The sequence below is a fragment of the Halichoerus grypus genome, chromosome 10, assembly GCF_964656455.1.
Source record: "Halichoerus grypus chromosome 10, mHalGry1.hap1.1, whole genome shotgun sequence".
NCBI lineage: Eukaryota > Metazoa > Chordata > Mammalia > Carnivora > Phocidae > Halichoerus > Halichoerus grypus.
The window spans coordinates 134,292,326-134,306,142 of NC_135721.1; the positions used below are offsets into that span (position 1 = coordinate 134,292,326).

The 13,817-nt window shown below is 44.8% G+C and overlaps 1 protein-coding gene across 3 annotated transcripts in view; it reads left to right on the forward strand.

Moving 5' to 3' along the window:
• The window catches only part of RAB22A (RAB22A, member RAS oncogene family), a 55,069-nt gene extending 44,175 nt beyond the window's left edge, over positions 1–10,894 (forward strand). For 2 of the 3 annotated variants that reach the window (XM_036094398.2, XM_036094400.2), the window contains one exon: positions 3,802–10,894. In XM_036094398.2, the coding sequence (XP_035950291.1) occupies positions 3,802–3,899 (98 nt within the window). In that variant the 3' untranslated portion in view covers positions 3,900–10,894. The remainder of the gene's footprint in view (positions 1–3,801) is intronic. The other variant, XM_078057328.1, reaches the window with a different exon arrangement.
• The last annotated feature ends 2,923 nt before the right edge of the window (positions 10,895–13,817 follow it).

Consider the following 13,817-nt stretch of genomic DNA (forward strand, 5'->3'; position numbering starts at 1 on the left):
CATCCCTTTGGGATCCTCTACAGATTGTATCTGTGTTTATTCATTTCATTCAAATTCATCAAAATATTTATTGAGAACGGCTCCAGGCCCAAGGGAGACCATGGCGAGCAAGACGGGTGCAGCCCCTGTCTCCTGAAGCACACATTCTACTGCGGCGGCCGGGCAGTGACAGAGACACCATTGAGATCCCTTCGGATGATGCGCAGCGATGGGGAGAACATAATGTGGGATGGGGTGAAGGAGTGTAGGTAGTCCGTGAGGGCCTCTCGGAGTAGGTGGTGTTGGAGCTGAGGTTGGGCAGAGCAGGCTCTGCGAGATCTGGGATTCACGTTACCGTGTCAGACTTCCAGGTGGAGAACAGGAGAAGGCAGACAGGGCACAGTGAACTTCCTGGGTGAGGTCAGAGGGGACCGAGGCTGGAAGCACACTTGGCCATGGTGTAGAGGAGGGAGTGCAAAACCCAGCGCCCCACAAGGCCAGGCAGGGATGGGCCACCAGCACTGGGACATGGGAGCGGCAGAAAGCCCGCATGACCCCAACAGCTAGCACATGTGGGCCCTGCTCCAGCAGGTGGGGTCACACTGGAATGGAGGCTCCTGGTTGCCCAGTTAATTACTGGGGTTATTTTTATCTTTTTTGATGACTTTAGTTTGTTCAGAGATCTGGATTTTATGTAACGTGTCGTGCTGTTTAGATTTGGCCGTTCAGATATTTTCAAAGCTCTGTGCAGGCCTACCAAGCCCATCTGGGGCCCTATGGGGCCACTGGCCTATGGGCCCGCAGCCTCTCGTCCAGTCCCTTCCCTTCAGTGTTTGAAGTCATGATGTCTGTTGTGTTCCTCAACTATAAAGAACAGTCACCCAGATGCATGTTTGAAAGGCAGCCTGAGGCCAATCGGGAATTTTTTAGTTCAAGCTAAAACATCTAAGTGCATGGTGTTGTGAGTGTGCCAAAATTATCGGGTTTTTTTAAGTGTTCTTTACTCCAGCGGTATTAAAAACAGGAAGGTAGTGAGTTATGCCAACAATGAAAATTCTTATATAAAACTAGCATGTACATACTCATTTTAACTGTGAAAAATAAAATAAATACATGTTCACAAAGATTAGAAAAATTTAGAGAGATGTAAATTGAGTTTATTGTTTACTGGGTGTTGTAAAATTGCATTAGCACAGTGCCTGGCATGCTAACTTTTTATTGAAGTGTAATATACGTACAGAAGGGTGCTTAGCACTATAAAACAGAAGGAATTTCCACAAACTGAGTTTATTCCTATAGTCGGCACTCAGATCGAGCCCCCAGAAGCGTCCCCCATGCCGTTCCAATTCCTCCCTATCCCCCCGCCCCCAAGGAAGCACAGTCCTGACTGCTAGCTCTTCAGATTTGTTTTGCCTGTTTTTATACTTTATATTTTCTAAAAAACATACTGTCTATCCTCTTCTCTGTCTGGCTTCTTTAGCTCGACATTACATTTGTTAGATTCATCCGTATCATTCCATGACTCATCCTCATTACTGTAGTGTGTGTGTGTGTAGCGGGGGAGAATATCCACCGTGTCGTTCTCCATCCTGTTGATGGGCATGTGCGTAGTTGCTTGCAATTCGGAGCTGTGGTAAATAGTACTTCTGTGAGCACTCACTTCATATCCGGTGTGCACACTTTGCGGACACACGTTTCTCAGGTCTGTTTATACCCAGGAGAAGATGGGTGTGCAGGTGTTCGGGAGGAGGTCTTCAAAGTGGTTACACCAGCAGGCACTCACACCAGTGGTATATGGAACCCCAGTCACTCTGAGTCTGCTGTGTGTGTCTTGATCTGCATTTATGATCGACAGTTAATGAAGTTGAGCCCCTTTCTGGATATTTATTTATTTTTATGTGAAAATATCTGGATATCCTCTTTTGTGAACTTTTGCCTATTTTCCTGTTGGGCTACCTGCCTTTTTCTTAATTATGTTTATAGTTTATTTTGGATATGAGTCCCATCATTGATTATGTATTGGAAAGATCTGCTCTGTGGCTTGACCTCCATTTGTGAATCAACTGTTTCATAGAGCTGGGATTTTTAATCTTGATATAATCCAAATTATCCTTATTTCCCCTTACGGTTAGCACTTTTAGGTTCTAGTTTAAGAGGTCATGGTCTATTCCCAGGTTATAAAGATGTTCTCCTCTGCTTTCTTCTAAGACTGTTTCAGAGATGGCATGTAATACCAGCTGGATTTCCATGATCCATTTATTAGAAATATGTAACAACAAGAAGCTTCAGTAAAGCTTTTAAATAAATTTGCAATTTATTCACAGCAGTATCTACAGGCATTTGAAAAGTAGTTACAAGACATTCTGGGGGACACTTTGAAGTGTAGACACCATGCTGTGTACTACCCTCCTGGCTTTCCAGGCTGCCCAACATGCTAGAGGCTCCAGGCTTGGTGACCAAGGACCTAAGAATTGGCAGCCTTGTTAGTGCCACAAGATGCATGTGTCTCTTCATTCCATGCTTTCAAAATCCCTCCGTGCCCGGTACTGTGCTAAATAGATACCAGAAACAAAGATGGAGAAAAAAGAACCTTTTACCTCGAAGAGCTTAGGGTGTAATTCAAGGGACATAGCTCTGTAGGCAAGTAAGTAATGTGCTTCTGGCTCCTGGCTGATTTTAGTGTGGGAGGTATTGGAGAGAGCTAAGAAGTGGGAGGGCATCTGGAAGGCCTTTGTGCATGGACACAGCCCTTGCGTTAGGGGCTGGGTAGGTGGATGGTGATTTAAGGTTTCTCCTGAAATTGACATTATGCTTCACGGAGCAGTAAAGGGAAACCTCTTCATTCTCATGCATTGTTGGTAGGAGAATAAAGTGGCACAGCCTCTTCAGAGAGCAATTTGGCAGCATCTGTCAAAATTTAAATTGCACGTCCTTCTTGCATTTGTGCTAGATAGACACTGGGAATATGGTGTGTGTGTCAGATAAATACCCAGGAGTAGAATAGCGTGACCCAGTTCTTCCACTCCTGTTAATTTATCTTACACATTGGTTCGCAGAGATATTTTTTACATTGTTGTTAATACCATCACAGTGTTGGAAACAAACTAAATACCCATCAACAGGGGGATGGATAAATAAATCACAGTACACCCATGCGGTGCAGTAACACAGAGCCATTAGAAATAGTGCTGCAGGGGACCGCCCCCAGAGCGTCTCCAGTGGAAGCGGCAAGGTGGACAACAGTGCCCCTGTCTGCTCCTCCCAGGGCTTGAGGAGGGGGCCAGGTACACGTGTGTGTGTGTCCTGTAGGCCTCTCTGCACACCTGTCTCTGGATGGTGGCTCTGCCCCGAGGCCGAGGGACAGCATGTTCGGATGGAATTACCAAAGTGCATATATTCCCTACTCAGAATGTTTTGTTGGCATGTAATTTCTTTTTATTTAAAAACATTTTTACTAAATGCAATGTGGTATTCTTGTTCAGACCCTTGAACAGAAATAGGACATGAGTAGAAAAACTGACGTCGTCTGCACAAAGTCTGGACCTTAGTTGGTGATGGGCCAGTGCCCAGTTCTTCATGTCCACAGATGTCCCCTGGGAGTTAAGATGCGGCCATGCCCTGGGTGAGGGCTAGGTAGCAGCTCTCTACGTTATCTTTGCAACTTTTCTATAAATCGAAAATGATTCCCAGATTGAAAATTTGTTCAACTCTTTTTATTTTAGTGAAACACGTCAAATTGCATCTGCACAATTGTTGCGTCTGCGAATGAACAGATTTGGAAAGTTAAAGTTCCTTCCCTTCCCTCCTCTCCTCTCCGTCTAGGTCGAAGAATTCCGTCCGCTGACGCCAGCCCGCCGTCTGGCGGCAAGGGCTTCAAGCTCCGGAGACAGCCTTCCGAGCCGCAGCGGAGCTGCTGTTGACCGAGCCTCGGCCTCCCAGACTCGATGATGAAGTAGGTGGTCCAGAAAGTTAACAGGAGGGCTGGGGTCCCTGCCGGCAGGTTTCGCCTCGCCGGTTTGGGTCTTCATGCAAAAAGGACTCAGAGAGGTTGGCCAGTTCCGCTTCCTCTTTGGAGGCTGCGGCAGTAACATTTCCGCCTGCGGACCGCCGTCGTGTCACGAGTCTGGTGTGCAGAGGGACTGCATCGTCGGCTTTTGACCTTGCTGAAAAGGAACATGTAATTGTGCGGATGGTAGGATTAAATTGTTGAGTAGTTTTGTAATCAAGATTTTATGTAACATTTGTAAAGGGAAAATTAGCACTTTCATGGTTCTTGAGGAAGAAAAGACCTTGCCGAGATTGTAATTTCCTTGGTTTCCCGTTACCACTGTTAGAGGGAATCGTATCATTTAAAATGTGGTAGGTGATCGTAAGTGGAGGGATGGCAATCATTATTGGGAGCTAAACTGGGTTATTTATAGGACTGATGGAAATGACTCCGTCCCCACCATCTCTAAAGCACTTTAGCCCATGATAACATACAGTAAATTAATAACGGTAACAACAGATGCATAGCTCACCCGAGGTTTGCATTCCAGCCTCGTCCTGTATGTGTCACAAAACACATCATTGGCACCTTTTTAAATAAGCTCTCATGATCAAGATGGTGGCGGTAGAGAAGCTGCGTGGAATAAATTGAATTGCATATGTTTGAACTGACTAGCAGTGGTTTAAAAAAGAGGAAGAAGAGAGAGAGTAAAGAAAGTGGTGTAAATTCTGTCAATTTTTTATTTAACCCAGATATTTTGGTGGGGAAAACAGTTATCTGTTGCTTAGCATATGTAAAGTTGTAGTCTATATTTATGAGACCATTGCTTAAAGATTATAAATTATGTAAATACATGAATAAATTCTATGTTTCACCCAACACTCCATTTAATCTCACAGCCAGTGTCTTGGTGTGCCCACCCACCTCTCAGCCTGTCCGTGGGGGGCTCTGCCGCACGTTCCTGTTGGGCGAGAGCACAGAGCACTTGGCTTACAGTCTTTGAAGAGGTCTCTGCCTCTCCTTGCACCCACCCCTCCCTTCCACATCCCATCTGGAAATCATAATAAAGACATATGCCACTTGGACAACCTGACTAGCCCTTCCTAGCCTGGGGGTAAAAGATTACACTCCAAGTTCAAGTCATTTCACCTGGTCTTGGTAATAAGTTTCTTTTAGCATTTACAGCGACCTCAGACAAGTGTTTCAAGCGAGCTTTCCTTGTTAACAATTCAGCTTATCTTTCCGTTTCCTTTATCCCCCTGCCTCTGTTAGTGGTTAACACTCTTTCCCTCAGGGAGCCTAATGAGGTTTTTAATATAATCTAAAAATAAAGCACTGAAGTGAAGTTGGTGACAATTTGCTCCTGGTCTAATTTGGCACCCTTCCAACCTGAGTATTGTAAGGGAAGGAAATTTACAAGATTAAATAGGAAATGAAACAGCTTGAATTTCAAACTAAATTGTGTTTTCAGAGCTATCCTTAAACTGAACAGTTGAAACTTTTAAAAATAATTGTTATTTCCCTGTGCCCCCCACTTGATATGGGTAGATTTTAATGGGAAAATTATAACCCAGATTAAGTAAAAAGCGATTCCCTTTTCCCTGGTGTATATCTTAAGCATTTGAAATTATTTATTCTCTTGCTGAAATCATATGGAAGGACTGTAGTTAGGGAAAATTCTAACGTTTTGTTTAAAATACATGCGGACTCAATACCCTCCTAGCAGCTTGCTCCCTTCCCACCATGAAATGAGCAAGCTGTAGGAAAAAACACATGATTCTAAGGGTGGGCTCTTGACACCTGAAGAGGGTTGAATTTCCTTTCCTATACATGCAGATGGATCAGGGCATCTGGCCTCGGCCGTGGTGTGTCCCTAACACTCCCACTGCTGGGCCTCCATCTCCACGACAACGAACAAAATGAAAACAAAGGGTGCTTGACTCACTACCAAGAGGCGGTGCACGGGTGGCCCTTTCTGTCTTACTTCACCAAAAGATGACGCACATCTGTGACCTTCACAGTCTTCCCACCAAACCTGTCAGCCTGTCGATGATTCCCTGGGGTCTGGGTGCCCAGGGAAGGCCGCTTGTTTCCGTGCCTCTCTGACTGGCAAGGCGTCGGCCTGCCTCTCATCCTGTCCCCACTGTCACTGCATTTAGCCCAAAACAGGGCCGGCTCTTCAGGCCCTCCTTGGCTGTTCTTTCTTCATGACTTCTCACGCTCCTCCCCGTTTGTAGAGAGGGCTTCTGTTTAGTTCTGGCCACATGTTTTAGTCCCAGAATGAATGACGGGTGGGTGGCTCGTGCAGCATCGCTGTCTTCCTGAGTTCTGGGGCCTCTTCTCTTCTGCCCTCCTTTTCATCAGACTGTCTCAGGAATCCACAAGACCCTGCTTCTCATGTAGCGCCTTCTTAACCACTAGCAGCAGCACCTTGTCATCTTGGATCTTTGTGATCCATACCCCATGAAAACGGGGAAATGTTTCCATTTGTTTTGTTCGCTTGTGTGATGCAGAGGTGGAGATTAAAGGCGGAAGCAGTGTTTTATTTTGAACATGCTTTGGATTAATAACCTGACCAAGCAATGATCTAATACACATTTCATATATTCTCAGTTATTTCTTATGGGAAAAAGCCAGATTTCAAAGGAATTGAGACACAGCCCATCTATAAAAATCTTTTTGGTTCCCTTCTGACAAAGGGCCATTTTAAAAAACTTTAGGGACTGAAAAAAGAGAAAAATCATTAATTAGCTGCAAGTGTGTATTGATTCCTCTCAGAGAAATTGAAATGAGCTCTTTGCAGGTGCCCAGTCCTAGGAACCATCAGTCTCCAGAAATCTCCTTTCACACAAGTGTTTTTCCGATTCTGTGATAACTAATTAACCATCATTTGGTGATTAAAAGAACATAAAGTAAGAGTATGATTAAGTGTCCTTCATTTTAAACTCTCTTTAAGAAGTGATTAGGGAGAAGTACCTATTGCAAGCCCTTCTGGTTCCAAATGAAACCTCCATCACCTGCTTTTCAGCCATAGGCAGGGTAAGCGCTACGCAGAGCGGCCGTGAGAGTTGGTTCCTTTAAAATAACACACGTCCTTCTTGCCCATTTATGATTCTGGTTGACGCGGACGCCTCCCGTATCCGAAGGTTAGCGCCTTTTGTATTAGAGGCTTGACCTCCTCCCTGGAGTGGGCTAGTGCCCTTCTCGAGGCGATCATTTTTCATTATTTTTTAAGTATATAAAAAGGGAAGGAAGACCACACGTAATTTTAGAATTTCTCTTTAAGTCTTGTATTTTTTTTTTTTTTTCTCAAGAAGGAAAACAGGTCTAGGAGACCTTCTAAATTAAACTCTGGGAGATAGAGTAATGAAAATGTCCTTTAGAGAACCGCTCCATGGCTTTCCTGGAGATGTCAAACCAGACTCTGGCTACCTTCTCGGCAGTGTGTTAAAATGGACAGGTTTGACTCAGATTACACTGCACTAATTGGCATGTCCGCCTCGGGGCTTGAAAAGACATTTGTTCACCATTAGATGCCTCTTTTCTCTTCTGTGGGTGAGTTGCAAAAGAGGTTATATAAATTCTTACAAGCATTTTTTCCTACTCATTTTTTTCAGAACACACTGAGAACATGATTCGTGGCCCTGCGGTTGTGTAAGATACAGGTGCAAAGAATATTATTTACAGCAGATGAGCCCCCCACACATTCAGATGTCTTTGCAAGAACCTGTCTGTAGAAGTAATGAGGGAATCCTTCCCTTCTGAGGAAGAGCTACCGAGAGCCCCTTAACTCTGATACCTACCAGGTACTTGCTTCAGAACATTGGGGGGATGACAGCCCACACACTCAGGCTGGCTCTCTTCTCTAAGCTCAGTAGTCTGTAAATGTTCTTCCTGGCTCTATAAGGAAAGTTAATGATCACGATAAGCTAGATGGTGTGAACTCGTGGAAACATCTTCCTCGTTTAAATTTGTTGGAGAGGGACTGGCAGCATGACTTCTGTTTACTGTTTGACTTCAAGAGAGTCTACCTCTTAACAGTTAAAGTATTTTAAAAAAGGAAGAAGTGGAATGTACTTTTATGTATCAAGCTATCACTATATACCTGCCTTCAATTAGCTTGGTGCATGAAAAGCTCAACAATGATTCCAGGTGATGTTTAGGAGACTTACCTTAACTCCTACAGCACGATCATAAAAAAAAACAGTCCAAGTAACAGATCTGTCCAGGAGATACACATTATAGGCACAGTTTTAGAAAAGGGAGGTCATGTGGAAATCCAGCCTAGGCGTGGAAGAAACGACCTCTGCCAATTTCTCTTGACAGCAGAGTTACTTGTCTTGACTTCCAGTAATAGAAATCCAGGCAATTTGATTATCGGATTTGCAAGAAACATTAATGGAATTCTGGGGCATTTGTCCTGTTTTATGTGCAAATGAAAGTCTAAAAAATATTAGAAGGGTATTACATTTTTCAGGAGCCTCCGCTTTTTCAATCTAAGAGAATGGTAAGAGAGACCTGGCGTGATGAAGTTGCATTAGACATAATGAAGAAAGTGAATAAATAAAACCAAGAATTCCCATATTTCTCGGTTTGTCCTTCAGGATGCTCTGAGTATATAGGAAAATGATTTACTTTCCAAATCTAGAAGGACTTCCAGTAGCATAGATCAACTTTAATTTGATGGTCTGCACCATCAGAAATAACTAATATCTGTGTTCTTTCCTTTTAGAGTATAATCAATTACAGATGCTAGAATATTTTTGGCTTCAAAACAAAAGGATTCAGAAGTTTAATAAAAAGAAAAATTTTAAACCTTCCATCTTCTCTTACCACATTGAACATTTTAGATAGTAAGATGAGGATGTGCCCTCCATCAGTACTGGAATTAAAACCATGGAGTCTGAACAAATTTAAGAAAAAAATATTTCATTTATTGTTAGCTCATTTTCGAATCTGTATGGTGCCCAGTACCTCATCAAAACGCTTCGTAAATGAAGCAAACCAAATTCTGGATAGCTTCCCATGAACAGGAATTCAAGTGCCCAGAATTCAGCTAATAAATGGGAAACCCTAAGATAGTCATGATTTTTTGAAAAAGCCTTCTTTAATTGGTACTTTTAAACTGTAGATTCTTGATGTTCTCCTTAATCACGCCACAGAAACAAAACATGCTGGTTTTGATGCCACTTCTTGATTCGGGAACGTGTCCTCGTTTCTGGAAGCAGATTGTGTTGAATGCAGGACTGTGAAGGAAATCCCCTTTAATACAGCATATTGCACGGAAGGCTGGTAGTCTTTACTCAGAACTGAAATGGCCCGGGTGGCTCCCAGGACAGCGTAAGTCAGGTTGTGGAGAACGGAGCACGCGGCTCCTTGCCCACAGCGAGTCCAGAGCCGGCTCGGGCGCATTGTTCAGCACACAGCAGCGCGGGACTTCGCCTCGGGGCCTCAGTCTCACATCATTTGTCCTTTATCAATTTTTTCATCAAATCTGTGCTTGAATAGTGAGTTTTACCCCCTGAAAAATGTTGAAAGCGAGGCTGAAGTGTGCATACCTCTGCTGACTTCGCATATGAGGTTATCACGGAGTTTATGGAACTTTTTCTGAATATGGGTCATGCACGTGATGTCAGAGTGACCGGTCGATTCAGCGCGGGCAGAGGGAATTGTGGGCAGCTGGCTAGTCAGAGCAACTGATTGGTGGCTCTATTTTTAAACCATTTGTTGTCTTGTGTAGACAGGGCTATATTGGCCTGGAAAAGATTTTTCTTTTTTTACTCTCATCCAGCTCAGTCTTTGCATCATTTCCACCTTCTGAGTCATTCACATAATTGTCAATCATGCCTCTGACCTTCTTAAGAATTGATGTCTTGCCTTCTCTGTGATCGAAACAGACTCCTTGCCTTATTTCTCTTCTTCTCATTTTGCGGTGGGCTCTCCCTTAAAGACGCACGGCACCCACCACTCCTCAGGGCACGCAGCATTGCTTCCCGGGCCACCTGCCACGGTGGCCGCAGCGGGCTCTGGCGAGCGCCGAGCGCCGTGGGGAGACGCAGAGGCTAAGTCTAGGTGAGGAACTCCCATCTTTCCAGAGAGGGAGCGGGCAGCACTAGCCGGCGGGGGCAACATGACTGAGGGACAAAACAGGCTTTCGAGTCGGTGACGAGATGGCTGAAGTGTCAGAACATTTCTTCGTCTGTCACAGAGCACCTGTTAACGTATGTAAAGATACACGTCTAAAGTCTTGAAGAGAAACAGCTGCGGAGATGAGCCTAGACCTTTAAAAATAAATAAATAAAAGCAAAGCTGTCGTACCAGCAACTCTTATTTCTCCTAAGAATGTCATGCCTTTTCAAGACCTGATGCAAGGAGTAAGATATTTGTGCCTTTTTATAATAGCACCTATTATGGGGAAGGAAGAAAAAAACCAAACCATTAACGTTGCTTGCAGGTTCGGCCGCTTTGTAGCCCTGTAAACAGCCCAAATGTGTAGCCACGCCTTCGCTGCATGACGCGTCGCTTCATCACCTGAGATGGAACATTGTAATGGGGATGGCCAAGCTCGCGTGGATGTCGAAGACTTTATTTTTGCAGTCTTTACCTTGGGCTGGACCTAAGTCTACATGTAAACCATATGATGTATGATGTCTGTATTGTTTGTAGATGCTGACGAAAGAAAACTAGATCTTTTGATTTTTTTGTTATAAGACTTTTCTTTTTATACTTAGGCTGGTAGTAGGTAGTTTGCAGACGGTGGTGGATTTGGCATACTTTTAAACTCTATCGTCTTAGCTTGACTATTCTACGATGAACTTTACAGAGTATAACATGCTAAATCACCACAAAATTTGTTGTATTGTAAGAAGGGTGTAAACATTTTGTTAATAAAATGCTATGTTTACAAATACATGTATTTGCCTTTCAGATGGTTTGGTTTCTCTTTGTGGTTCGTCACATGCTTTTCTCAGCCAAATATTCTGAAGTAACTTTAACGCTATTTTTGGGAAAACTGAAATGCCCAAACGTCGACAGCCACCGTGTATGGTGAGCAGCGAGGTGTTTTTGTCTCTGCTCCGGCCTCCCGGCTTCCTGCGTCTCCCTCTCCGAGTCCTTCCTTAGTTAAGGTGCGGGAGGGGGCTGGAGGCAGGCCGGGGGGGGGGGGGGCCTGCAGTGAGCATAGGCCAAGTGAGGACCGGCATCCCGCCCTCTCCCCTGATCGGCGGGGTCTTGTCCAAGGTGCTGGCATTTCCATTCCAGTGTTGACTCGAACCCTGGAATCCCCCAGGGCCACTCACCACCTATAGGAGCACAGCTCCGCACACCTGTTTTCTCTTCGATGCTCCCCCTTACATGGAAGCACCGTGTCTGTACGCCGTGACTGTCCCGAGAGAGGGCAGACGGGACTAGAGATGGACAGACCTGGGGTGGAGTCCCAGCTAGCCCCTTTCTAGGCTGTGTGGCCCTGGGGAAAGCTCCTAACTTCTCTGAGTTCCATTCCCTTCGTCTGCAAAACGGGGAGGTGTTACTTGGGGAAGATACCTACGTACCTGGCATTCAGCACAGCATTCACAGAGAGGAAGCACTCGTGTCTAATTTGTTTTCGAGAGAGAAAGAGAGCAGTGGGGGCGGGGGAAGAGACTCTCAGGCAGACTCCACGCTCAGCACGGAGCCCGACGCAGGGCTCGAGCTCAACCCTGAGGTCACGACCTGAGCCAAATTAAGAGTCAGATGCTTAACCGACGGCGCCACCCGGGCGCCCCTCACCTATAATTTGCTTTTACAAGCCATCTCCCTGATGATCTTTATCTGATTCACTTTAAAAAACTATTTGTCATTAGTTTGTTGTTTTTTACATTTCTTCTGAAGTATAACATGTATAGAAAATGCTATAAATACGGTGTACACCTCATTAAATTTTCAAAAAGGAGACATACCCTTGTAGCCACTCCTCAGATCACAAAAAGACATCATCCACAACCCAGAGGCCCACCCGGTGCCTCCTTCCAGTCCCTATCTTGTTTTCTAACGTCACAGGTCAGTTTTGCCTGGGTTTGAACTTGACATACACACCCTGTGGTTCAAGTCTGGCTTCTTGCATTCAACATGGCATGTAGTATTCACATTCGTTCTCAGCTGTACAGGATTCCACTCGGTGAATCAAGTACCATTTATTTATCCATTCCCATTCCTGGGCACTGGATTTTTGCTGTTCCGAGCGTACCACCACAAACATTCTTACACTTGTCCTCGGTGTCCTGTGCAGGTTTCTGTTGGACATACACCTGCGGGTGGAAAGATTGGGTCATAAGAGATACATGTATTTATAGTTCGGTTTATCTTTCCTTTAGTAGATACAGTTTTCTAAAGTAGCATACTGATGTATCTCCCACCTGCTGTATGTGAGAATTCCAGTTGCCAGCATCTTTACCAACACTTGATAGAGTTTTCATTTTATTTTTTTTTAAGATTTTGTTTATTTATTTGACAGAGAGAGAGACAGCAAGAGAGGAACACAAATAGGGGGAGAGGGAGAGGGAGAAGCAGGCTTCCCGCTGAGCAGGGAGCCCGATGTGGGGCTTGAACCCAGGACCCTGGGACCACGACCTGAGCCGAAGGCAGGCATTTAGCGACCGAGCCGCCCAGGCGCCCCGATAGAGTCTTCATTTTAGCCATCTTGGTAGGTGTGTAGTGGGGTCTGACAGTGGAATTTGCATTTCCCTATTCAATATATGTTCTGTCGGGCTTTTTAACCGTTACTGGAAGGAAGTATATTTCCTAGCACATACCCTCCAGTATTACAGACGATACGTCCACCGACAGTGGGAGCTGCCTGAGGGGGACGATGGAGGAGGTCGATGCCGTGGGCGCAGAGCCACGGGCGCAGGGTCAACTCTCAGGTCCCCGCCTGGCTCTGTGATAAGATGGAGCAGGAAAGGCCCTATCCAAAGTTGAAAGGTGAACCAAAACCTGGGGAGGATGTTTGCTACGTATATAAAAGAATGGATTACTATCTTTGGTCTACTAAAGATGTGGATAGTGTCCACAAAACAGAAAGAACAACCCTCAAAAAGGGAAATGACCCACATTTAAAGACACACACACACACCAGGTTCCGTACAAGAATTCCTGAGTCGACAAGAATAGCCGCGCAGCCTTGTTTATAACTGCCGGAGAAAGAACACAAAAGAAGCAAACTGTCACGTACAGATTAGTGGAGACTTGCCCAATATATAGTTGAATGAAAAAGAAAAGATAACATGAGTATGTATGTGGGATCTGACTCTGTTTCGATAAAACAAGTTACGCCCATGCACGTACCTTTACAAAGTATGTGCGAGCTTCTAAAATCCGGAAATCTGTCCTCCAAGCTGTTAGTCATTATCTCCGAGGAGAAAGGCTTGGATGACAAATGCCACCTTCCCCTCGCTTTGTGCTTTATATATACTTGCATCCTTTTTTACACTGTTTTACTGGGTGCATGTGTGGGTTTTTCCTTATTAAAAACAAACAGGGGCCCCTGCTGGCGCAGTCGGTAGACTCCGTGGCTCTTGATCTCAGGGTCCCGAGTTCAAGGCCCACGTTGGGTGGAGAGTTTACTTAATAAACAACAACGACAACAAAATTAAAAATAAAAATTCAGGAATTCCTGCACCCTAATCCCCTCTCAGATCCTTAATGGAAACTGGCTGAATAGATAAATGGAAGTGACATTCGTCTTTGTTTTCCTTTTTAGAACATGCCTTCCCTTCCAACCCTTGTGCACTGCTGGTGGGAATGCAGCCTCTCTGGAACACAGTATGGAGGGTCCTCAAGGGGTTAAAAGTAGAGCTACCCAAAGATCCAGCAG